This window comes from Copadichromis virginalis, linkage group LG7, assembly GCF_057382275.1.
Source record: "Copadichromis virginalis isolate Kocher_CV1m ecotype Utaka linkage group LG7, C_Virginalis_male_GT1.1, whole genome shotgun sequence".
NCBI classification, from domain to species: Eukaryota; Metazoa; Chordata; class Actinopteri; order Cichliformes; family Cichlidae; genus Copadichromis; species Copadichromis virginalis.
The window spans coordinates 17,564,656-17,592,049 of NC_140624.1; the positions used below are offsets into that span (position 1 = coordinate 17,564,656).

General features: G+C 41.1%; 2 protein-coding genes across 4 annotated transcripts in view; one reads left to right on the plus strand and one right to left on the minus strand.

Moving 5' to 3' along the window:
• The window catches only part of tasor2 (transcription activation suppressor family member 2), a 33,018-nt gene extending 30,665 nt beyond the window's left edge, over window positions 1-2,353 (minus strand). For 2 of the 3 annotated variants that reach the window (XM_085462259.1, XM_085462258.1), the window contains exons 1-4: window positions 1,794-2,353; window positions 1,344-1,492; window positions 958-1,053; window positions 795-867 (exon numbers count right to left, since the gene is read on the minus strand). In XM_085462259.1, the coding sequence (XP_085318385.1) occupies window positions 795-867; window positions 958-1,053; window positions 1,344-1,492; window positions 1,794-1,827 (352 nt within the window). In that variant the 5' untranslated portion in view covers window positions 1,828-2,353. The remainder of the gene's footprint in view (window positions 1-794; window positions 868-957; window positions 1,054-1,343; window positions 1,493-1,793) is intronic. The other variant, XM_085462260.1, reaches the window with a different exon arrangement.
• asb13b (ankyrin repeat and SOCS box containing 13b) lies at window positions 543-26,755 on the plus strand. The gene is made up of 7 exons (XM_085462261.1): window positions 543-621; window positions 16,684-19,944; window positions 20,602-20,801; window positions 20,924-21,074; window positions 22,885-23,019; window positions 25,217-25,408; window positions 25,498-26,755. The coding sequence occupies exons 2-7, from the start codon at window positions 19,902-19,904 to the stop codon at window positions 25,644-25,646; spliced, it is 870 nt and encodes a 289-aa protein (XP_085318387.1). The 5' UTR covers window positions 543-621; window positions 16,684-19,901; the 3' UTR covers window positions 25,647-26,755.
• Window positions 26,756-27,394: the final 639 nt, after the last annotated feature.

Sequence of the window (27,394 nt, forward strand, 5' to 3'; positions counted from 1 at the left end):
TTCCGTCTTGTACTTTTTAGACTTTTTTAATTAGGAATGTCAAGTAACAAACATGTCGAGAATTACAACATTTATGAGAGAAAGGTCATGAAAAAAAACCTATTGCACAACTGCAAGTCTGCACAGGATGTGCAGCAAAAAAAACAAACAAAAAAAACCACTGGCTGAGTCGATAACATGTGACACACTGAAGCTGTTGTTTTAAAGTGTCAAGCCGGTGCCATTTTCTCCTACAGTTCACTGCAAAACAGCTCCATAAAAACTGACTTTGACCAAAGTTTGCTCTTGATAACTGCTACTCTTTATCACAGTCCGTACTGGGCCCCGTGGGTGTCCCAGCAGCATTTTAAACTGGGAGTTTTAAGGCTAAACAGAGCTAACAAGAATACAACTCGCAGTGCAAAACAGAAAGAAATGCCACAGTCTTCCTTAAACACCAATATCCCGAAAACCTCATGTAATGTATAGTTTCTGTTTCACACATTCTTTCACTTTCATTTGTATACATTCGGGGCTTTAATTTGCTTTCACTTTCAAAACAAGGCAGCACTGGACAAACAACATGGACTATTATTAGCTTGATCTGCAAACATGAAGGACAACTTATATCTGGCCTTTAAGGTAAAATCCTGCTTATTAGTATTGTTATAGGTTTACAGCTAAGGAATTTATTAGAATAAGATTTTAACGTTGAGTTTTAACACATAGATATCATATGATATCAGGCTCAGACTGAGGGAGGGAAGGACACGGTGGAGGATAAAAAATACATGTATATATATATATATATATACCTTTAGAAGGATCTCCCAGAGTTGTACATGTGCTATTTCCAGTGAGCACACCGGTTTCTCGGAGTGCGTTAGCCTTTAAAACAAAAAAAAAAAGGAGCACGGTATGAGGATTCGGTTGATTGTGTGCGTTTTCTCAGCTGTGTCTGTGACCTCCAGTCTGTACCTTGTTGACATCGTCAAAGAGCAAAAAGCCATAGGACTCCTCTAGATCCTCGTCTGAATACCCAGCGTCTCTCCTTTTTGCTCGGAAGGCATTGTACTGATACAAAACAAATTTTAAAAAAAGAAATAAGGAAATCAGAATAAAGGCTGTGCTTCATGTAAGAGCAGTTCCTGTTTCAGGCATGAGAAATTTTACCCTTGTGGGATTTCTTATGAGCTCAAAAGAGGGGAAATCTTCAATATTATATGTATAAAAGAGAAACAAAACCCACCGCATGTGTATAAGATACCATCTGGTGGGGTTTAACGACCACGTGTTATTTAAATGTGGTTATACTGGGGCTATATAAAAATCTACTTAAATGCTGGGGAAAGACTTAGACTAACCTTTTCTTCCAAAGTTGGATTCTTTACCAAAACAGCAGACTTGTATCTGAAACACTGCTTCGACTCATCATACAAGTATGCACGTTGAAGTGGAGCCAAGATACTGTTTTTAAAGATGTCAGAAGAGTCTGGCACAGGTATCAAGACACCTAAAGAAAGTGGACAGAATGCAAACATGAGCGCAAAATCCACGAGAGACTGGAAAATTACAGGCAACTGCGGATTGGATTTCAACCAAGGGGAAAAAAACTCTCCGAGCTGTTTCTCAATCCTGGAACAGGCTGTCCCCATTGGATATCCTTATCTACGCATTTATTTTCAGTTTTAACACATAACATTAGCAGGTGTCGAGTAAAGCAGGAGAAAAATCTCCCACCACACGACTTTTTTTTTTTAAATCTTGAAGTGAAAGTCGTATAAGTGGTGCTGGTGGGGGAAAGGGCTCATCACCTTTACTCGAGGCACCACCATTCCCACTTTCCATTGCTTATGAAATCTGTCGGCCTCCCTTTTCCTTTCGCTGAAAACTGCTCTCCCCGGATTCAAACATCACAACTCGGTAATTAGATCCCATGTATCCCACGTCAGATAAACCTTTCAAAGTCACTCGAGCTCCTGTCGCCGCCGTTTCAATAGACATATTAACACGAAAACCAGGAAGTTAGAAAATAGCTGTTTGTCCACAGCACGTAGAAGCAAAAATATCCACGTAGCTTCACGTTTATCGTTTCATAAACAACGCGTCTGTTTACTCATGAAAGCCCCTCAGTCCTCCACATGCCTCCTCGCGTGGGGACTCGGCGTTACTGTCGTCGGTTTCAAAAAGGAAACAGAAACCTATCGAGGCGAAGCATCCATCTTGAAAGTCTACACCGAACTGTGTTCGCAAGGCAGCTGCTGAAGCAATGCTGAAGCTAGTTTGCGCCTGCGGCTCACTTCTCCTGTGTGTGTGCGTGTCCGTTTTTTCCTGTCCCTTTCCCTCCTCCTCGCGAAGAAATACTGATTTATAACAATAAACAAGCTAACACCGTGGGGTTATATTTGAACGCTAACTCGTTATCAACTGGTTTGATGGGTTATATGGCTGATTGAACACCGTAACACGGTTTAGATAAACTACGGGAGGTGCGGGGGGAGTTATGGAGATTAGTGCTAACACGTCTTTAGCACGTTCCCATGAAATTTGGTTTCCTGGAAAATCCTGTTTACCAAATGCACAGGCATACTCACGGTAACTTAACTAATCGCTATAAAAACTAGTGGAAATGTGCAGCTGCCTGTTTAGTAAAAATAAATAAAATAAAGGGGGGGGGGGGGGGTCGTGTTCTGCATGAGTCTATTTAAAAGGTTTTCTCTGTATAGACTGCTATGTTATGGTGGGCAGCTTCGCCTATATCGCTATCAAAGGTTACAGCACCTAACTAATAACCTGGTTTGAGTACCTACTTCATTGTGATTTTTTTTTTTTTTTTTTTTACATGGAGTGGGACATTGCTCTAAGTCCATAGTTCACCCTTTGAGACACATGACAGCCTAGTTCCTCTGCACATCTGTTTGTTCCTCTCATTATGCTAAGAGCATGTGCAGTGCAAGTTAACACTGTGAGCTGAACAAAAACAAATATTTGATATGTTCCTTTATCTCGAAATAGCCTTTCTGCATACTGGACAAAGACACAGCTTCCTAGTTTGAAGAGTCAAGCCAGTGCAGACGTGCTTCGAACCTGCATTCTTTTTAATGGCCACCTGGGGTGATAGCTGTGGTTCCAAAAAGACTTAGACTATTCCAAATAACTTGGATCTTAGATGTCAGAACTCGGGAATGGCATCAATCCTGAGTTAGCGTATTCCAGAAAAAGTGAGAAAAAAACAGTATTTATTTTTCCAGATATCACAATAAATATGGCATAATACTTACTTATGGGCGACCGTGGCTCAGGGGGTTGGGAAGCGTATCTGTAACCGGAAGGTCGCCAGTTTGATCCCCGGGCTCTCTGTCCTGGTCGTTGTGTCCTTGGGCAAGACACTTTACCCTACCGCCTACTGGTGTTGGCCAGAGGGGCCGATGGCGCGATATGGCAGCCTCGCTTCTGTCAGTCTGCCCCAGGGCAGCTGTGGCTACCCTGGGGCAGACTCCACCAGTGTGTGAATGAATAGTGGCATTGTAAAGTGCTTTGGGTGCCTTGAAAAGCGCTATATAAATCCAATCCATTATATTATTACTTTTTACTTAAAAACACTGATGCATGGATAGAGCCTGGTTTTACAGTTTTGCTACTGTTTATGGCCCATGCTACCATGTTGGATTGTTAACGTCAGGTTCAAATTTTGGTTGGGAACTCAGAAATTCTGACTTCTCACATCTGACCATTGCAACATCTCCCTCTGTATAATCTGTAAATCTCTGAGCTTCTGTTCTGATATAGAATTAAAAAACAGTGTTAAACACTGATACGGCTTTACAGCTGTGTCTTCAGCCAACCTTTGGTTGCAGCAACACAACATGCCAGGTTGCAAAAATTGAGATATGCAGCACTGGCAGAAGTTGTGGCTTGTGACAGTGGATGCGACGCCAATCAAGTATGCACACAGGCCTAGAGGCCTATCTGTGACTTCTTCCTCTTTGTGTTTAACGGCGGTTGGCAACCAACGTAAAGGAGCATTACCGCCTCCTACTGTTCCGGAGTATGGGTCAGACTTACAGCTTAAGATAACCTTTATTAGTCCCACACGTGGGAAATTTGTTTTGTCACAGCAGGAAGTGGACAGTGCAAAAGTTATGAGGCAAAAATTAGAATACAATAAGAATAAATACAGTACACAACTGTACAGAATAGAATAAAATAAAATACTATATACAGTAGAATAAAATAAAATAAATATACAATAAGATAAAAATAGAATACAAATACAAATACTATATACAACTGAGTAAAAATACAACGATGACAGAAAGGATTATTGCACTTAGTATTATTGCATATGTATGGATGTGTGTGCTTGATCAGTTAAAGTCTTTATTATGGAGTCTGACAGCAGTGACTTACAATCTGTATCCAAAAAAACAATACAAAACCAAAAAAAAAAAGACCCTACACTCTTTCATAAACACCTATATCCTTCAGAAACCCCACCAGTTCCCTCACCTGTGCCCTACTACCCTCCAACACACAGATTAAATTCCTCAATTCCCCGCTCCTTCAATCTATTCTGCAGAACTTTCCTCTCCACATCATAACCCTTGCACCGCAGTATTACATGCTCTACCATCTCCTCCTCCTCCTGGCACACTCCACAAAGCCCTGTCTGATGTTCTCCCATCATCTGCCTCCAAACAATACCTTTTGCTTCAGATCCGCTGCTTTTAATTTCCATCTCAGTCCTAGTTAGTCAACGCTCCTTTTGCCAACCTATCCACCTTTTCATTTCCACTGATTCCTACATGAGCTGGCACCCAAAGAAACTGAATATTGCCACCACAACACCTTATTCTGCTTATAGTCTCCAGAATAGTATACAGCATACCCTGCCTTGTCTTCGAACAAAATGATTGTAGACTTGAAAGAACAGCTGCCGAGTCAGAACACACTACCACCTGCCTGATTTTTGAACACTCTACCCATTTCAATGCTACCAAAATTGCTACCATTTCAACCGTGTACACTGCCAGTCCATCCGGAGTGCGTCTGTTTATTTCAATATTTTTTGACAGAACTGCTATTCCAAACCCTGTAATTCCTGTATCTGGACTTTTAGCATCATCCGTGAACACATGAATACACTCAGGGTATTCATTCAAGCTGTGAAAATGAAATGCTGAAACAAGATCGACTCTTCCTTTCAATTTTCTCTTCAGATCCAGCAAGTACCAGTGCACAGGAGGGGTCTCCAGTAACCATGAAGGAACCACAGGGAACACTCCTGCAGGACATATTTTAAGTTCATACACTTGACACTCCTTAGCCCACTGATTCCCCACCTTTCCAAAATGATCCTTCTGACTTCTTCCATACTCCCAGAATTCCAAAAGTACCTCCTTTGTGGGATGTGCGTCACCATGACCACCAAGATGAACCCAGTAATTCACAGACACTTGCGTCCTCCTAAGATGCTGGACATTATGAACAATGCTGGGCATCCTCTGCACACGGCCATTAACAACCAGAAGAGTCTGTTCAGTGACAGGTTGCTTCTCCCAAAGACAAGAACTAACAGACTTAAAAACTCCTTTGTCCCACACGCCATCAAACTGTTTAACTCCTCTCTGGAGGGGAGAGGGAGGGGAAACAGGAGGACAAAGGAGGGGGGAACAACTAAGTTGTAGTGCCTCTTCACCTCACTGTGCAATACCTTTGTAAATAGTCAACGGTGCAATAGACTCAATACTTGAAATGTGCAATTCACTTGTATTTTTATTTTTATTCCTATTTATTCTATTTATCCCCTTCGTATATTTTATTTATATTGTCTCTGTATTTATATATATGTGTGTGTGTGTATATATATATATATATATATAATATTCTGTAACTCTGTAACTTCTCTCGGTGCTGTGCTTTTTTGGAAATCGAATTTCCCAGAGGAACCCACCCGAGGGATTAATAAAGTTCTATCTAATCTAATCTAATCTAATCTAATCTAAAGATCTAGGGGCATTTCTCCCATCTCCACCTGTAGGGCACTGACTGGAGACGTTTTAAAAGCTCCACAGCACACTCCAAGGGCTTCCGATTGCAGAACATCCAAACATCTCAACACAGAAGGAGCTGCTGAACACCCATAATCGAAGACCGATCTAATTAATGCCTGGTAAAGTCTTTTCAAAGCAGAAGAGCTCGCTCCCCAACCCCTCCCAGCTACACACCTCATAACATTAATAACTTTTTTGCATTTGGTTTCAATCTGGTTAATATGCTCCCTCCCTTCATATCAGTCTTGAATCAAACACAACACCTAAGTACTTAAAAGAGCTCACTTTCCCAATTACCTTGTCATACAGTTTCAATGTCAAAGTCTCACTCACTTTTCTTTTGGTAAAGAACATCATTTTTGTTTTTTCCACTGAAAACCTGAATCCCCAGTCAAATCCCCACTCAACCACCAACAGCCTCCTGAACCTTGCCCACTAGGTGCTCAATATTTCTTCCTTTTTTTCCATAACATACCATCATTAGCAAACAAAGACCTCCTAATTCCCTCAGGAACATCAGAAAAAACATCATTGATCATTATAACAAAAAGCAGGGGACTAATCGCACTGCCCTGTGGCGTTCCATTCTCAACCGTGCACTGACTAGAAATTGTAGACCCAATTCGCACTTGGATCTTCGTACCAGATAAAAAGTCTTGGATCCAATTGAATGTCCTGCCACCAATACCCAACTTATGCAACTTGATTAAAAGCCCATCCCTCCACAACATATCATATGCCTTTTCTATGTCAAAAACACTGTCAAAACAGACTCTTTATTGGCCTGCGCTTTCCTAACAACATTCCCAAGTCTAATAATAGCATCAGTTGTGTTCCGAGCTGTCCTGAAACCACTTTGGTAATTGGCTAAAGCCCCTTTTCTTTCCAGCTCAAAGGACAGTCTTGCATTATCATACGTTCCATTAACTTGCACACATTTGATGTAAGAGCGATTGGTCTGTAGCTATCTGGTTTAGATGGATCCTTCCCAGGTTTTCTTATTGGCACAATAACAGCCTCCTTCCAAGTACTTGGGAGCTCACCCTTAATCCAAACTGTGTTAACCAAACACAGCAGTTTATTAAGCGCTTTCGTACCAAGGTTCTTCAAAATTAAATAACAATTTTGATCCTTTCCCGGGGCTGTGGGCTTCGTTTTTTGAAGTGCTCTCACCATTTCCTCCCGAGAAAACACTGCATCCAAACTACTGTCTATGTGTGCCTTTCTTACTAAATCCTCCAAATACCGTGTTTTAGTTTGGCACATTCTGTCTTTTCCCAACACTGATATGTTATCAGAGCTATGAATCTTAGCAAAAGTTTTCACCATAACCTCCACTTTTTCCTGAGCTGTTACAAAGTTCTGTTGGCCTGAAGATAGAACTGGGTAATCCCATTCCCATTCTTCTGACCATGCCCCAGACCTCCCCCACTGGAGTGGTTCTTCCTATTTTAGAACAGAACAACCTCCAACTGCTCCGCTTTGCTTGTCTCACTGTTCTTCTGACCACTGCCACTGCTTTTCTGTATGCAATCAGAGCTTGTTAAGGTTTCTTTGGAGAAATTTAAACGCCTTGTTTCTTTCCTTTACAGCAATTCGACATTCCTCTGTCCACCATGGCACCTAAGTCCTACTTTCCTTACCTTTACTGGTTGGGATTGAGGCCTTGGCGGCTACCATAAGTACTTCAATAAACTGATCATTCATTTGATCAACGCTACCAGACTCATCAACCTTGTCAATCGTTTCCTCACATAATTTTTGAAATTTTGTCCAGTCAGCCCTATGAAAACTCCACTTCTTATGCACCTCTCTTAGAGATACCTGTATCTTCCCTCCAACATCACAGAAAGCAGGATAATGGTCACTGCCTATGGTAGTGTCTGTTCTGATGGTCCACTGACTTATTCCTGCAAGGACAGTTGAGACTAGAGTTAAATCCAAAACTGACTCTGTTCCATTAACAACATTACATCTGGTCCCCCTACCATCATTCAGGCACACCAAATTGCATGTATCCATCAATTCCTCAATTACCTTACCATTTTTATCTGTGTGTGTGCCTTCCCATACTCTGCTATGGGCATTAAAATCCCCACACCAAATAACTCTACGACAGTCACTTCCTTCAATTGAACGAAGACACGGCAGCTCCAATCTGGCGCAAGGATTGTAGAAATTCACAATAAGATTTGGTTCATTCCTGTACCAAACGTCAATAGCAACATACTCCAAATCATTGCCTTTACCCAGGAGTCTATATGGAATGTCTTGTTTGACAAACGTTGCACACCCTCTCCCTCCACCACGGTCCCTGTCATTTCTTATTATCTTGTAACCATACAACACAAAATCCAAAGAAGATTTAAGCCAAGATTCCTGTACACAAATGACATCTGGTTTAACATCAAGTAGTTTGATGAAATGCTTCAACTCTTGGCCATTGACCTACAGACTCCTTGCATTCCATTGAAGAATAAGTACCACGATTACGTAAAAGAACATCATGTTTCCTGACTTGACTGATAATTGAGGTTGTTCCTCACTTCTTCCCATGTCAGTCCTACTAACCCCAAGTGGTTAATTGCCGCCTTAACAATGAGCTGAATTTTCTCCTGCTTAGATCTCACATCAGCTGTGGTGTTTATCACTCCTGCAATGAATGTAACCAATGCCATCTTATCAATAACCACACTATTTGTGTTGATCCGGGTAACTCTTTGATCCCGAGATGCACCCTGTCCTGGGTTGACGTTGACCTGTTCACTCACTCTCATCACCCTCACTGCTTCAGGATAGGAGATCTTCTTCTCCACCCTCACTTTTTGAATATGATTTTCTTGTTTCATTCTCTCACATCCAGCATACGCAACACTGTGACTCCCACCACAACTACAACACTTTGGTTGAACTCCATCTCCACATTTCCCATATTTGTGATCTCCACCACACTGAGCACATCTCCTCTTTTCCTTACAGTTTTTCGCTAGGTCTCCAAACCTTTGACAGTTAAAGCACCTCAGAGGTTTTAGGCATTGCTCCAACCAATTTTGCCAGCAGACGCCACTGCCATCCGTCCTCTCTCCTTGATCCACCTCCCCTACCAACAAAACACCCTCCAGCCCTCACAGTATCACAAGCTTTCAAAATCAATCTCACCTCCGCTCTTGCGACAACATTTCACCCACTCTATCTGTGACTTTCTGGCAGCACCCACTCATGAGGGAAGAATGAGTATTTCCCAACTGGCTGGAAGAAATCCTCCTTGTTAGCATATTGCTGTTGTCCCAGTTTGCATGGGAGTAACAGACGTGTCTACGGACACGTTGCAAACCAGTTGTGCCTTTTGAAACAAACTGGTGGCAGCACTGAGGAACAGCTTTTACTCTGAAGGTGAACCTTTTACATTTCTGGTTTGCGTTAAACTTTTCCACGTTTTACTATTACTGGACTAGTAGTTTTCGGGGGTTTTTTTTCTTCCAAATATTTGTAGTACATGAAAAACTAATGGCAACCACGGTTATGTTACTCTCTCATTTTGGGAAAACATAAATAATTTTGCCATTTGAAGTGCTAGAAAGTATATTGTCCAAAATATTGTCATGAGCTAATGATTTGTGATTGACAAGTCATTAGCCAATGCAATTTCAGTCTGATGTGCCCTTCTTCATAACATAGGGTTTCAAAACAACAAAATGGCAAAAATGCTCATCAAAAGGCTTCAAAACAAGACTTCACTAACCAGTTTGCAGCTGCAGAAGTAGCTGTCTTTTATAGATAAGATAAGATAAGATAAGATAGAACTTTATTAAACCCTCGGGTGGGTTCCTCTGGGAAATTCGACTTCCAAAAAGCACAGCAACGACCAAAGTTACAGTTACAGAATTGTTATATATATATACACACACACACACACACACACACACACACACACACACACACACACACACACACACACACACACACACGCACACACACACACACACACACACACACATATGTAAATACAGAGACAAATATAAATAAAATATACAAAGGCAAGGCAAGTTTATTTGTATAGCACAATTCAACAACAAGGTGATTCAAAGTGCTTTACAGAGACATTAGAAACAAGAACAAATAAAAAGCATGATTTAAAATTGATTAAAACAAGCAAATAAACTAACTAACTAATTAATAAACAAACAAACAAACAAACAAACAAACAACAGTATATAAAATCAAAACAGATAAAATCAGAGATAAAATCAGTAGTTAAATGTAAGTTTTGAAATTTAAGCTTAAAGTGTGGATTTGGTGCTTTATTCAAATGCAGCTGAGAATAGGTGAGTCTTCAACCTGGATTTAAATAAACTGAGTGTTTCAGCTGATCTGAGGCTTTCTGGGAGTTTGTTCCAGATATAAGGAGCATAAAAGCTGAATGCAGCTTCTCCGTGTCTGGTTCTGACTCTGGGAACTGATAAAAGACCGGATCCAGATGACCTGAGGGATCTGGATGGTTCATACTGGGTCAGGAGGTCACTGATGTATTTTGGTCCTAAACCATTCAGAGCTTTATAGGCCAGCATCAGAACTTTAAAGTCTATCCTCTGACGGACAGGCAGCCAGTGTAAGGACCTCAGAGCTGGACTGATGTGGTCCACTTTTTTGGTCTTAGTGAGGACTCGAGCAGCAGAGTTCTGAATGAGCTGTAGTTGTCTGACTGATTTTTTAGGTAGACCTGTAAAGATGCTGTTACAGTAATCAAGCCTACTAAAGATGAATGCATGGACTAGTTTTTCCAGGTCCTGTTGAGACATCAGATCTTTTATCCTTGAAATATTCTTGAGGTGATAGTAAGCTGACTTTGTTATTGTCTTAATGTGTTTTTCTAAGTTTAGGTCTGCATCCATCACTACACCCAAATTTCTCGCCTGGTTTGTGGTTTTTAGATGTATAGATTGAAGTTCTCTGGTGACCTGTAATCGTTTTTCTTTGGTGCCAAAGACTATTACCTCAGTTTTGTTTTTGTTTAGCTGGAGAAAATTGTGGCACAACCAGTCATTGATTTCCTCAATGCATTTACCAAGAGCCTGTACAGGGCCTCGGTCTCCTGGTGACATTGTGATATATATTTGTGTGTCATCTGCATAGCTGTGATAGTTTATTTTGTTGTTGTTTATAATCTGTGCCAGTGGGAGCATGTAGATGTTAAACAGAAGGGGTCCCAAGATGGAACCTTGGGGAACTCCACATGTGATACTTGTCTGCTCAGATGTGAAGTTACCTATTGATACAAAGTATTTCCTGTTTTCTAAGTATGTTTTGAACCAGTTTAGTACAGTTCCTGAAAGACCTGTCCAGTTCTCCAGTCGTTTGAGTAATATGTTGTGGTCAACTGTATCAAATGCTGCACTGAGATCCAGTAAAACTAAGACTGACATTTTTCCACTGTCTGTATTCAGACATATGTCATTAAACACTTTGGTCAGAGCGGTTTCAGTGCTGTGGTTCTGTCTAAAACCTGACTGGAAGGCATCGTAGCAATTATTCTGTTTTAAGAAGTAACTGAGCTGTTGAGAAACTGCTTTTTCAATGATCTTACTTAAAAACGGGAGATTTGAGATCGGCCTGTAGTTGTTCATTTGTGTCTTGTCAAGATTGTCCTTTTTCAGTATAGGTTTGATTACAGCAGTTTTTAGTGGTTCTGGAAACACACCTGATAATAAAGAAAAGTTGATGATCTGTAACAGGTCTGACTCTAAAGTCTTTGAGACCTTTTTGAAAAAACTTGTTGGCAGGACATCTAAACAGCAGGAGGAGGAGTTCAGTTGACCTAAGATGTCCTCCAGGTCTTTGCTGTTAATAGGTTGAAACTGTTTCATGGTGTTTAAACAGTTTTTTGGTGGACATCCTGGATCTGCTGTTGATGTACCAATTGCTTGTCTAATTTTTTGGATTTTTTCAGTGAAGAATTTGGCAAAGTCATTGCAGGCCATGGTCGAATGAAGTTCAGCTGCCACTGACACAGGGGGGTTTGTTAGCCTGTCAACTGTAGAAAATAAGACCCGAGCATTATGGCTGTTTTTAGTGATGATGTCAGAGAAGTAGGACCTCCTTGCATTCCTCAGTTGTAAATTATAATTGTGAAGTTTCTCTTTATAAATGTCATAATGAACCTGGAGGTTTGTTTTTCTCCATCTGCGCTCAGCTTTCCTACACTCTCTTTTTTCATTTTTCACCAGTGTGGAGTTTCTCCATGGAGACTTTTTCCTTCCAGAGATAACCTTCACCTTAATGGGAGCAATAGTGTCCATTACATTTAACATGTTAGCATTGAAGCTATTGACGAGCTCATTGACTGACCCTCTGGACAGGTCAGGTGTTAATGGGAAGACCTGGTTAAAAATTGCACTACTGTGTTCAGTTATACACCGTTTTGTGATCACTGTTGTTGATATATTTGTGTGGGCTGAGATTTTACTTTCAAAGAAAACACAGTAATGATCAGACAGGCCCACATCAGACACAGTAACCTTTGAAATGCTCAGGCCCTTGGAGATCAGTAGGTCAAGAGTGTGTCCTCTATTATGTGTGGCCTCTGTTACATGCTGAGTCAGCCCAAAGTTGCCCAGAGTGTTGCTCAGATCTTTAGTCCCTTTGTCCTGAGGGTTGTCCACATGAATGTTAAAATCCCCAGCAATAATTACACAGTCAAAATCAACACAGATCACAGACAGCAGTTCACTGAGGTCATTAAAAAAGTCTGTGCAGTATTTGGGAGGCCTGTAAACATTAAGAAACACAACTTTGGATGGGGCCTTCAGCTGTAAAGCCACATATTCAAAAGACTGAAAACTTCCAGGAGATAGCTGCTTACATTGAAATGATTCATTAAATAAGACAGCAACCCCTCCTCCTCTCCTGCTCGCCCTGACCTCACTGATAAAACTGTAGTTAGGAGGGGTCGTCTCGATGAGAACAGCTCCACTGTTACTTTGGTCCAACCAAGTTTCAGTTAAAAACATAAAATCAAGGCTGTGCTCAGTGATTAAATCATTAATTAAAAATGTTTTCCCAGCTAGAGATCTAATGTTTAATAAAGCCAACTTAAGTGTTTTAGAGGTATTACTTGTCCCCTCGTGTTTGGGAGCAGTCTGTGGCACACAAGGTATGTTTACTATGTTTAAAGATCTTTTAGAGTGCAGCTCTCTGTGTTTTGACCAGGCCACATGTCTCCTGTCACCTAAAAGTACAGAAATTTTAAAACCTTCTAGTAAACAGGGTCCCAGCTTCTCCTGGGAAAAGTCATCACTGCCATAATCCTCACAGCCCGGACCCTTCACACATCACGCATCAGACTGCGGAGACAGGGCATGAAGAGGAACTAAGGGGGGCGAGGCTGGGCAATGTGACTTCGATTGCTCTGTTGAGGGTGGGGCTCGATGGCGAACCTTTGGCCGCTCTGGTGGGGGGTTTATGGGGGACAAAAAGGGATTGGGACGGGGGGTAGATCTGAGCCCAGCATTGACCCGCTCCATCATCTCCTCAGTGAATTTCAGGTGTGGGGAGGAGGGAGAAAGGGAGGGGGAGGAGGGTGATGGCCTGTCAGGGGTTTGGGGGACTGGGGAAGGTCGTGGTCCCTGGTCCTGGTCGTTGGTGTTGTTGAGAGAGTTGGAGGCAAATAGGGACCCCTCTTCTTGCCTTATATGTCTCTCCTTTCTGAGGCTCTTCCTCAGATGCCATGGATGTCTCTCCTTTCTGAGGCTCTTCCCGGGTGGGGGCAAATGGAGCTCCTCCTCAAGGTTTCTGCTGGGCTTTGTCTGTTCTTGGAGTACTGTTTGTTCCTCTTTATGAGATAACTCCTCGTTTATCTCAGCCTTGGCACCAAGCACGGATGGATGACGTATGGAATAAAACAAGTTGGAGGTGAACAGTTTCACCCCTGACTTGTTAAAATTAAATCCATTTGCTTTGAACAGATGCCTGCGTTCCCAAAAAATATTAAAGTTATCGATAAAATGCACTGAGTGGTCAGCACATGCTGATATAAGCCATTTATTCAGTGTAAACAACCTGCTGAATCTCTCGTCTCCTCCTCTGACCGGCGGTACAGGTCCACTGATGAATACAGCTGCATTCAGAGAGTTTGCAGTGTTTAATAATCCAGTAAAGTCCCGTTTCAGAACCTCCGACTGTTGTTTGGACACATCGTTTGACCCTGTATGCAGAACAATGTTTGTCACAGTTGGATATTCATCTGCAATTTGAAGAATTCTCTCCTTCAGGTTGTTGACCATATCGTTAGGATAAGGGGATAAATAGAATAAATAGGAATAAAAAATAAAAATACAAGTGAATTGCACATTTCAAGTATTGAGTCTATTGCACTGTTGACTATTAACAAAAGTATTGCACAAGGTATTGTACAGTGAGGTGAAGAGGCACTACAGCTTAGTTGTTCCCCCCTCCTTTGTCCTCCTGTTTCCCCTCCCTCTCCCCTCCAGAGAGGAGTTAAACAGTTTGATGGCGTGTGGGACAAAGGAGTTTTTAAGTCTGTTAGTTCTTGTCTTGGGGAGAAGCAACCTGTCACTGAACAGACTCTTCTGATTGTTTATGGCCGTGTGCAGAGGATGCCCAGCATTGTTCATAATGTCCAGCAGTTTCTTTAATGTCCTTTTCTCTGCCACTGTCACCAGAGTGTCCAGCTTCATGCCGACCACAGAGCTAGCCCTCCTGATCAGTTTCTCCAGCCTGGATGAGTCCCTCTTTGCTGTGCTGCTCCCCCAGCACACCACAGCATAGAAAAGTACTCCAGCAACCACCGACTGGTAAAACATCCTCAGGAGCTTCCTGCAGATGTTAAAAGACCTCAGCCTCCTGAGGAAGTACAGTCGGCTTTGGGCTTTTTTATACAGGTGCTCTGTGTTGCATGACCAGTCCAGTTTATTGTCCACCCACAGCCCGAGGTACTTGTACTTGTTGACCACCTCCACCTCCTCCCCCTCTATCTGAACCGGCAGTGGACCTTCTCTGGACCTCCCGAAGTCCACAACCAGTTCCTTAGTCTTTGAGGTGTTGAGTTGCAGGTGGTTTGTGTGACTCCATGCGACAAAGTTCCTCACCAGACTTCTGTACTCCTCTTCCTGATCATCCCAGATACACCCCATGATGGCCGTGTCATCTGCAAACTTCTGAATATGGCATAATTCAGAGTTGTAGCAGAAGTCAGAGGTGTACAGGGTGAAGAGAAGAGGGGACAGCACAGTTCCCTGTGGTGCTCCTGTGCTGCTGACCACAGTGTCAGACGTGATGTCCTTCAGCCTGACGTACTGTGGTCTGTCGGTGAGGTAGTCGGAGATCCAAGCCACCAGGCAGGGGTCCACCTCCATCCTGTTCAGTTTTTCCTGAAGCATACAGGGCCGGATGGTATTAAAGGCACTGGAAAAGTCAAGAAACAGTATCCTGACCGTGCCTTTTCCCCCATCCAGGTGTGAGTGGGCTCTGTGTAGGAGGTACAGGATGGCATCCTCCACTCCGACACCCGCCTTGTATGCAAACTGTAGTGGGTCCTGGGCATGTTGTACCTGTGGTCGGAGGAAGTTGAGGAAGAGCCGCTCTAGAGTCTTCATAAGATGTGACGTCAGTGCCACCGGTCGGAAGTCATTCAGCTCATTGGGCCGGTTCCTTTTAGGGACCGGGACGATGCAGGATGTCTTCCATAGGGCGGGCACTCTCCCCAGTCGCAGACTGAGGTTGAAGACTCGTTGTAGCGGCTCCCCAAGTTCAGCAGCACACGCCTTAAGCATCCTAGGACACACCTTGTCTGGGCCTGCTGCCTTTCTGGGGCGAAGCTTCCTCAGTTGCCTCCTGACCTGATCCACTGTGACACTGGGAGATGTTTGGGAGGAGGGGAGGGGGGGGGGAGATGTCTTGCTGCTGAGAGAGGGATATTGCCTATGATCAACTTATAAGCAAAGACTGATCTGAGCTGCTAGCCAATATAATAACCAGACTATAAAATAAGTGTGTAAATGGGTTTTTACACAGAAAGCAATTTGGTTGCCATGCATCACTTTGTCACAGAGGCTTCATTGCTAGTGGGCATTCAAGACTTTGGTTGCCTAGCCCTCTATTTTATTTACCACCGTGTCATATGACAACCTACATAGTATAACATTAGACCCTAGAAGTAGGCAGATGTTGCAAAAGCTTCATTGTTAGATACTGAATATAAAAAGCAGAGAAGCTGTATTAACCAGATGGAAACTTCCAAGGCTAAAATATGAAGCTAATGTTAAAATGGCCAAAGCTACAGTTCTTTTTGACCACTAGCTTGCTAGCTTCTCATACTTACAGAATCTCTACTGTAGTGCTGACATTACTACAGAAATACCTCTTTACAGCCTGATACAAGCACAGTTTTGGTCTCTGTACCTCATTTTCCCATATTGAAAATGTGAATTTTTGGTGATTCTTGATCTTGGGCTTAGAGTTTCTAGTCAAGCTACTGTTGACTGCAAATGTTTAAATGTTTTAAAAAAAAGTCTTTAAGAATAATCTTCCCCCACGTTGCAACATTTGTGATTCAAGGGTTCTACAGGAAATAAACAGTCATATTTACTTCCTCTCTTGTGTTGATTTATTTTTTGTGTTCTGCTTGTCTTCTTAGACATGACAAATGGCTTGAAAGCGGCCAGCAAATGCAGAGCTATGGCTAGTGATGTGCAGAAAAGCATCTATGCACGTTTTTCCAGGTAAGTAACCATGACGGAATCTACATGCTACAAGGAACAAACAGAAGCTTCATGATGAACCCAGCCTGTGAGTGGATAGGAGAATGACACAATTGGAGAGGCTATGCCTTTGTTATGACTGTCACTTGTACCTTGTTTAGCTAAGCTAATTGTGGAATGACAAATAAAGAAATGCTTGAAACACAGTATAAAAGCTGACCTCCAAGATCAAGATGGACTGGTATCTGATTACAGCACTCTGTAAAGGTAAGTGGCTTCTATAGCCAGAAACCATAACTTTGGAAAAACAGACCGTAACAAAGTCAAAAGATATTAAATATATATTGACAAATAACAATGCTTCTAGAAGAAAATTGTTTGGATAGATGAAACAAAATGAGAATCTTTTGATAAGTGAAATTACGTTTTTGCTCACAGAAAATAATAAAGTAAAAATAAATGCACAGCATGGAGATGAAGAAAAGAAGAGTGATATTAGAAGTGTATCAGCTCATTCTGAAGAAAGACATGCAGTGTCATAATCACAGGACATGGTTGCACAAACAGGATAATGACATGCATCTAAAAACAGACATGAAATAAGCAGAATCTCACAGGCATTTGGCAAATGTGATCCATTAAGCCTGAGAGGAGGTGACAAGTGTTCTGAAGAAGACTCACACGATGGTGAGAAGTGTACATGTCTGATAAACGGCTTCAAAACACACTGCTGTGTGGTCGCTGATTGATGCTTATGGTTTGCTTGTTTAAGGAACAACAAGCGCTGACAAACATACACTGCCACAATGTGTGTGTGTGCTCATGGTCTTAAAGAAGACAAGAACTGGAGGCCTTGTCATTGCAAGCTGATATAATGTTGCTTCTCCGTCACATCATCATTCATGTTGGTTGGTGAATGATTGCAGTGTCATTGCATTGTCTGGCAATGGTAAACACAAACACTGATAGCTAATTTGTAATTCCATTTATATTACAATAGAAGCTCTGCCGTTAGATATAAAGTGCAAGTATGAGAAGCTAGCAAGCGTGCTCACTTCAGCAAAAATCTTTCCAACACAGTTCACCTGGAGTCAGATCTTTTATTTCTTCAAATTTTGTTGATAATTTTTGTTTAACCTTGAATGCTTAAGGCCAAAAATCTTACATGTTGCACCTTTACTACAACCTCCTGTGTAAAAGATTTGCAAGGCTTAGTTGTTAATGCTCAACCCAGCAGCCTACAGCAAACGAGGACACGCAGAAGGTTGGTGTGACAGAAGACGATGCTGGGGATCCGATAGGATCGAGAGAGATGAAAGCTGAAAGAGGAAGTTTAATTTTTAATGCTTCATGAGGGTGTCTCCAGAAAAACAAACAAACAAACAAAAAAACTAAAATCTAAAAACATTGGTTAAATGACTTTTCCCTTTCCATTGAGGGGAAGTGGTAACTGGGTGGCTAATGGTTAGTCCTGTGGCCATACAAATAGCTACCAGAATGAACTCACCAATAACCACTGTTACCATGGATCATGAAATAGGGTGGAATCCATCCCACAGTTAACCTGTTTACTTAACCTTATCTAACCTAGGAGTTGCAATTGAAATATAAAATAGCACTTAAGTGACATCATGAGTTAATGTGTCATGCTAGCTAAAGCTCGCCAAGCTAGCTCTAAACAGGCACATGCCATAACCAAATGAATAAAAAACAGTTCTTTACATACCACATTATTGACAGCGATGTAAACCTTTTTTATTTGCTGGTTAAAGTCATTAGATAAAGTAGAGAAACTGAAAAAGGAAGCTAACATGGAAGTGTGAAAAACTGGGGTTGACTCCAGAAGTGATGTGATTCACGCTATGTTAATACACCAATTTTTAAAGGATTACAAAACATGTTTACACTTTGGTACAAAAAACAATTTACACATTTTTATAAGTCATCCAACAGGATAATGGATTGACAGGTGTCATGTTATGATGTAAACAGATATTAGTCTTGTGTTTGTAAACTGTTTCTTACTTTTAAGAAACCCCTGATTAGACACAGTGTCAGCCAAAAGTTTCCTGGATGAGGAACCGAGGCAGAACAGTACACTGTATATTAACAATTTGTGCATTAGACACAGTTCAATAAATTGCATTTTTTGGGATACAGTGGGTGGAGAGATATTTGCAGACAGTGACACTAAGATGACAAACATCTGAAATATGGGAAAGTCTGGTGGTTCCTGATTGCATTATTGCTTTTGTGCTCAGCCGGTGTTGTGCCAAAAAGTGATTTCCAATGTTTCCGTGTTTTGTTTTGTTTTAAATCTTTGCTTATCGGCTGTAGTCAACAGGAGTTGTGAAGGGGTTGTATAAAAAAAGAAGGTAAAGGAATTATATGTTTTTTGTTCTCTGTGTTCTACATTATAGTCAGTCAAAAGCTACAATCAAAAAAAAATGATTGCAGCTTCTACAATGTGTCAGGAATGTTCTTTCTGGCTCAAAATGACTCATAAGACTCATAAGTATCTCATAAGATACATTTGACACAATATAGATCAACATTTTAAATATTTACGGATTCTTTGTTTTTTGTTTTGTTTTTTGGCAAAAACCAGAGTACACTTTCTATCACGACACTGGGATTTGGTCTACATCTTTGGTGGACTTTTTCATGTTGCATCACAAGTAGCAACTTCTGCTTCCAAAAATGAAAAATACCAAGGCTTCAAAATAGGTCCAAAACCCATTGCTCTGTCCGTCTTTTATATACAGTCTATGCTTTGAATCCACACAATGGATTTTAAAAATGTGCTACACAAATAAATACATATGTCCTATTATTCTGCATTACTAAAGAACCACAACATATACAATATATATTTATTTTTATATATACATATATAAATGTGTGTGTGTGTGTGTCCTTTATTATTTTCATTTATCTGTAATAATCATAACCCTTCGCCTACATATCCCAGAATTCCCCGGCGTTGTTTATTTAGGCGAAACCTCAGCTGCTCAGACTCTGCACAGGGTTGCACGGTGTGTGTGGTAGTACTCGTAGTAATGCAGTCCTTTCGATTTTTGTTGCTTTGCTTCAAAATGAAAACCATGCTCGGCTAAATCTGCGTTGCTGAGAGAGACAAAAACAGGAACATGAAATGGAGATCACACGGGCCAGACCGTCCTTGTATGGAGAAATCGGTAAGTAGCTTAGAGTTGGTGACTAACAGTAACCGAGACGGCCGTTTCAATAAGGAGTCTGGCGGTTATTTTCCCGATGATGCCAGCAGATCCTAGATTTATTAGCTTTTCATTGCCCTCCTTTCATCTTTCTTTGACGATGCTGATTAAGGCTAGCCTTAAGCCAGCATGGTATCTTAAACTGGTTGACGTTCGTCTGAGAGCATGACGTCGCGCTTTAAGCTCGTTGCTGAAACCAGCAGGCATTGAACTGCCTGTTGTGCAACTAGTTCAGCAGTGGATCCATTATAACGCACACCTCACACCATGTAAGACAAATACATGTGCTATTCAGGTGGGTTGGGCCCTGCTGCACACGTGCAGAGCACTAGTGTCATTTGTGTTTAGGTTGTGCGAAACCACTTTCTCCCACTTTGTCATGTTCCCAAACCTCTTCTCCTTTCTGCGCATTTGTCATCCCTTTATGTTATTTAATGGGTAACTCTATACAAAGTTGTCTTGACATGGGATTAAGAGCTGCATGTTTTATGAGGAGAAGAAACACTCTGGCTTTTCTTTTAGAAAGAAGTAGTATAAACGCTCATACATCCCCTCAACCCCCTTCCCTTGACTGTGAATAGATGCTCTTAGGTTTTGTTTGGTTTCACATCTTTGCAGCACACGGCCTTGGATTCTGGACAGACCGGTCAGCAGTGCACGAGGCTGCTGCACAAGGCAGGGCCTTCCAGTTGCAGCAGCTGATCGAGGGAGGTGCCGCAGTTAACATAGTGGCTGTGGACTCCATCACCCCCCTGCACGAGGCCTGTATACAGGGACAGGCCCAGTGTGTTAGACTGCTGCTGGATGCTGGCGCACAGGTGAGGAGGTTTTGTGGTGCTACCTGACTTCGGCACGTCACTAGAGAATCAAGCACAGTTGGTGGCTTAGGTGGTAGCTCAACATGGTGCATGTGTGCTGTCATTACGGCCCTGTCCTTCAGGTGGACGCTCGTAACATCGATGGTAGCACGCCGCTGTGTGATGCGTGTGCAGCTGGAAGTCTGGATTGCGTCAAGCTGCTGCTGGAGTATGGAGCAACTGTAAATCCTCCCCTGTTCACCTTCTCACCTCTTCATGAAGCCTGCATGGGAGGTGTGTGTTTTCCAACACAACATTGTGCATAATCATATTTTAAGCCATGTCAGTTGATTAAAATACACTATACTGCCAAATGTATTCAGTCACCCTTCAAAATCATTGAATTCAGGTGTTCCAATCACTTTCGTGGTCATAGGTGTATAAAATCAAGAAGCTAGGCATGCAGACTGCTTCTATAAACATTTGTGAAAGAATGGGTCACTCTCAGGAGCTCAGTGAATTTGAGTGTGGCACCCTGATAGGATGCCACCTGTGCAACAAGTCCAATCGTGAAATATCCTCGCTACCAAACATTCAGCAGTCAACTGTAGTGGTATAATAAATAAGTGGAAGCAACTCAGCCACAAAGTGGTAAGGCCCGTAAAAATCGCAGAGCAGGGTCAGCGGCTGCTGAAGCGCATAGTGCGCAGAGGTCGGCAACTTTCTGCAGAGTCAGTCGCTATAGACCTCCAAATTTCATGTGTTCTTCAGATTAGCTCAAGAACATGGTGTAGAGAGCTTCATGCAATGGTTTTCGACCCCAGTTGGGTGTCGGCCCTACCTGTTGCGACATGACTGCGCACCAGTGCGCAAAGCAAGGTCCATAAAGACATGAATGAGCCAGTTTGGCGTGGAAGAACTTGACTGGTCTGTACAGAGTCCTGACCTCAACATGATAAAAGGCATTTGGGAAGAATTCGAGTGGAGACAGTGAGCCAGGCTTCATGTGTCTCTCACAAATGCACTTCTGGAAGAATGGTCAAAAGTTCCCATAGACACCTAAACCTTATGGAAAGCTTTCCCAGAAGACTTGAATGGTTATAGCTGCAAAGGGTGGGCTGACATTATATTAAACCCCATGGATTAGGAACGGGATGTAACTCGAATTCAAATTGGGTGTGAAGGCAGATGAGCCAACACTTTTGGCAAGATGGTCTCTCTAGTGGAGAAACAGTGCAGCTGTATTGTAACAGAGACCTTTATGGCTCCGGTGGTGAATACAATGGGAATCAGTGTACTTAAAGCTGTAGCTCCACCTGCACAAATCCTCTCCATTGTATTTAAAACAAAAAACCAAAAAACTAGACGAGCAGGTTCACCGACTCTCGCTGACCAGTGTTAAGACAGACGGTGATTGTGGGCGCAGCTTTGCAATGATGTAAATGTCTACGTGACTGAAACTGCATCCAGGGCCTGGGGCTTGGTGCTTGGTTTGTGACATACTCGTTTTACAATAATGACTACAAAAGTGACACAGAGATGTTTGTTTATTTATTTTTTTGTTCTTGTGGAATTTACTATGTTCCCGGTCCATCTGTCATAGAATCACCAAAGCTTCAGATAGCACACCACACAGCCCAAGTCAAAAAGATAACCGTATGCATGCACAGCTTCACCTGTTAAAGATATATAGTTCATATGGATCGGAATGACTGGAACATGTAGGACAAAATTATTTGGAAAGCAGTCCTGGGAAAAAAGTCTTTGTGCCGACCTTCAGGTTCTCTGTAGAAAGATGGAAGGATGCAGAACAAACCACTTACAGACTGTCACCTTGAGTTTCACAACTATTTTCAGCTTAATATTTATAAGAAAAAAGTTCTTAAAGTCCAGCTGTGATTCTCTTAATGGCATTACACATGGTTACAAATGCATTGAGAGGGACACCGAAAAGGACTAATTCTTCTGATACTAATAATTATTGCTGCCAAAAATTCCAAATGTACCTACCTGCATCGCCAACATTTGCTCAACTGCAGAACTTTTTAGGTTTATACAACTGGAATTAGTTATTTTCTGTGTTTGTTTTTTTTGTAAATATCAGGGAATTCAGATTGTGTTCAGCTCATGATCAATCAAGGAGCTCACATGGAGGCCCATGACTGCCACTATGGGACACCGCTCCATGTAGCCTGTGCCAGGCAACATTATGACTGCGCCAAAGTTCTCCTCAACGCAGGTGAGTCCAGAAGCCTGTACCACAAAGCAGGATTTGAGCTTTTCAGGGAAATTTCAGGGTGGTTCACTTATTACCAGGTTATATCGCCATGCTAACTTAACCTGTGAACCTGAATTCTCTGAGAATAGCATCACATTAGTGGAAGATTCATCAATCAGACCTGTGTGCTCATATAGTAGGAGGGTCTAAATTTTGTAATTTTTACTTTATTTTATGGTATATCTTTTTTTGTTTCCCTGATGGATTCACAAAATCTATAATGAGTATAGATTATTGAATCCAACTTTATTTCTTGACATTTTTCCAGTTATTTTTAAGGTTCTGTAGCTTTAGCAGTAATCTGTCGTTCTACAACAGAGCACCTCTTTGTACTTATGGACTTTATATCACATTTGCACAGATTAAGCCAGTGTTTGGATTCTATTTTTATATTTATTCTTTACTCGCAGACCATTAAACACCACTGGGACTGCAACTCTCTCTTACACATTAGTTTAATGAAATTCGTTAATGTGACTAAGTCTTGGGCTATTCCTTATTTCTTTATATTTTTCTGCCAATTAGGCGGATATTCTTGTATTATCTCTTTGTAAAGTGGTCTTAAACAATAGTTCTCCAGGCTTGCCAAAGACCTTTCAAAGTGTTTCTTTGGATATTGGTTGCTTTTTCACTCATATTCAGCCCAGTCCTTGTGTCTGACCTTTTTTATGGGAATATTTTCTTGCTTAAACCACTGAACACTATGAATCATTCAAGCGTAAAAAAGACGAAACAGTGTCCAGTTAGCCCTGAAAACTTTGGTATCTTTAAGGACTTTGTTACTGGCACATTGTTGGGTAAAACGAATCTGTGTCAAATGCTAAAGATAAAAGTTTGACAGACATAATATAGTATTTCGGATGTGAGAGATGCATCTGGCCTTTCAGGTGATCAACTTTTTCAAATTGGGGGCAACAAGTCTTATGGAGTGATAATTCCAAATTGGTAATTTTTGGTTTGAATCATGAACATATACAGAGGAGGTCAGGAGAGAGGCATGACAGTGTCTACAACCATCTGTAAAACACGGTGGAGGCTGTGTCACGGTTTGGGTTTGCATTTCAGCCAGTGTTGTTGGAGATTGTTTTGAACTTGATGGATTTATCAATGCAATAAATTACCATCAGATTTTTAGCTCACACAGCTACTTTGTTTGCTCTTGATGTATTATTACTTTAGTATAGTTGCCTCTCTGTAAAAATGAGCTGACTGGCTGCCTGTCCATAACAAGGTTCGTGTGACTGCATATCTTGTCGATATTAAGATTAAGCGAATTCAAATCACTGAAAAGGATCTCTGGCGTTTCCTCTGCGCACCACGGCTAATGAAATTTACAGTTATGATGTACTATTCAGTCATCATGGATTAGAGATAATTTAGTGTGATATGCTGTCTTATCTGTGCTTCTTTAAAAAAAGAAAAGGACTAATAAGCTGTTTTTAGAGCAGAAACAAAACATGCTGCATTACTTAGTAATGACAGCATTATTATAACCATGATATCATGGCTTGTTCCATAATAAAATCTCTTGTACATGGCATGTATGTAACTCTCAGTCTAAAACTTAAAATGGCATGGCATGCAGGGTACCGGCATTTTTAAACTTTTTCTGAATAAGACGAAAAATAATTTTCTGTACAGTCAAGTTTTACCTTCACAGCTTAACTACAAACAGGACACGTATTTCTAAACATCTAAACACAGGAAGTTGACTTCTCTTCATTGTTATGCGTAGCACTTTAGACTTTGAGCGTGGACCTCGTCTTTCAGTATCCTCTATTAATAATTGTATCAGTGGATCCATCCACAGTTTCACTGTTCCAACGTCTGTCAGTAGTAGCAGCTACAAGCATACCCCACTGGATCTGAAGCTTCCTCTCTTATCTGTACAGAGAGCTAGCTCAGTCGGTTTTTTTATAATACATTTAGGCTAAAAAGGTCAGCAAACAACATTGATAGTAATGGACTTACTGAAAAGGACCTGCAGCCATTACCAGGATATATGTATATAATATATTTTTTTACTGTAATATTTGGTGTCAAATATATTTCTTGCTTTATAAAGTGATTATGATGTTTATAATTTCTATTAAAAACACAACCTTGGGCATCAGCAGCGCTTTCCTCTCTCTTAGAAGTTTGTTTTCCTTTTTGAAAGGGGCAAACGTGAATGCTGCCAAGCTCCACGAGACAGCTCTTCATCACGCAGCCAAGGCAAAAAACACAGATTTGATTGAGTTGCTTGTGGAGTTTGGGGGGAATGTGTACGCCACGGATAACCTGAACAAGAAACCTATCCACTACACCACTCTGGGATCCCCATCGTATCTCTGCCTCGAGTTCTTTGAGAGTGAGTATCCACCTAGAGTACATCCTGTTTATTTTAGTCCATCAAGAACACTAGTGACGCATAACTTGAGATGGCTTTTTCTGTCTTAGAATACCCCCTGAGTTTACAGCAGATCAGCAGGGTGGCAGTGAGGAGGATTCTCGGCACAAGAGCGCATAAAGTTGTTTCTAGGCTGGACTTGCCTAATCGTATCATAAGCTTCCTGTCTTACATTCCGGCTCCAGTCATTGAAATTTAATCGCTGGTTGCAACGGCTGTTCCTGTGGCCCTTTCTTCTGAAAATCATGTGACAGGATGTTTGAGCTGACAGTGATACCACACATTTCCCAAACTAGATGGGTGTATAGATTTTTATTTTATTTTATTTTTTTCAGTTAAATACAATGACTTTTTGTCTAAGCAAACTGAAAATGGGATTTTTTTTTTTTAAGGTCATAGCTACAGCAACAAATTATTCTGACAAACGGAAAGAAAACCCTGCAGTATTTAGCCTTGACGTTTGACGTAGTTGGCAAACCTTAGCCTCTGCATCAAATGAATGTTAGGTCAAATGTTTTTTAATGCCCTTTTCCTCTAATTTGCCCCACCCAATACCGAGAAAAATCTCCGCACCTTCTAGTGTTTAGGGCTTTGTTCCTTGGTAGGTTGTGCACAATTTAGGCAAGCAATTTGCTGCTCTGTGCGAAGACCGAAAGATTAATTTTTGCCTTTTAAGGCCATGCACAGCAAGTGTCAACCTTACACAGGGGGTTTCCATATTTTAGATGTCCTTTGAGAACTGTGGTGGTGTGTGCCGACTTGTCTGGCACATTCCCGGTGTGTATTTGTTGCAACAGGCCAAGTTCCACCTTTTAATATCCATTATTAGTAGTTTTGAATTCATGTACTCCCCCCCCCCCCCCAACCCCCACCCCATACTGATACCAAGTCCTGAATTGGTATCAGTATCGGAGCGCACCTGTGTGTATTCAGAGGCTTTGGGAGCACCACTCATCATTTCACATTTCTTGGAATAATTTGTGTTGATATAACACCGTTTGCTTTGTGGAGTTTGAGATGACAAGAAAATACTTGTCTTGTGTCAAGAACAAGACAAGTATTTTCTTGCTATACTTGTCCAAGTATGTGTGAATGTAAGTTTGAAGACCAAAAAAAACTAAAACCCTGCAATATCCTGTAATACTACATTAACTGTTTTGGCAACATGTGGTTTGATTACTAGGACTGCATATGAATATGAATTTGTATATATTCTGTAAGTATTTATTTTTAATGTAAATTTGTACATAATACAGATGGTTCTACCTCTATCAAATCTGTGTAAATAAATACCAGATGACTACCACATGAATTTAAAAATAACTTGGTGTTGTTTTAATTGGACTTCAAGCGTCATTTAAAAAAAAAAATTTTTTTAAACACCCACAAAACTGTTTTAGATTTACAGGTACTTCATTTCCTTTGGAATTGACAGACTGCGTGAAATGAATGGAAAGTTCCACTGGAAAAAAAACAACTTAAAAAACATCCACTTGAAAAAACAACAACAAACCCCTATAGTTCCCTAATGGGTTTGGGAACCAAGCTTCACCAGTTGGCAATGCTTAGCTGGAAATGATCTGAAATTGCGTTTTCAGGATCTAATATTGTGAAAGGTTATACAGGGAGTGCAGAATTATTAGGCAAGTTGTATTTTTGAGGAATAATTTTATTATTGAACAACAACCATGTTCTCAATGAACCCAAAAAACTCATTAATATCAAAACTGAATGTTTTTGGAAGTAGTTTTTAGTTTGTTTTTAGTTTTAGCTATTTTAGGGGGATATCTGTGTGTGCAGGTGACTATTACTGTGCATAATTATTAGGCAACTTAACAAAAAACAAATATATACCCATTTCAATTATTTATTTTTACCAGTGAAACCAATATAACATCTCCACATTCACAAATATACATTTCTGACATTCAAAAACAAAACAAAAAC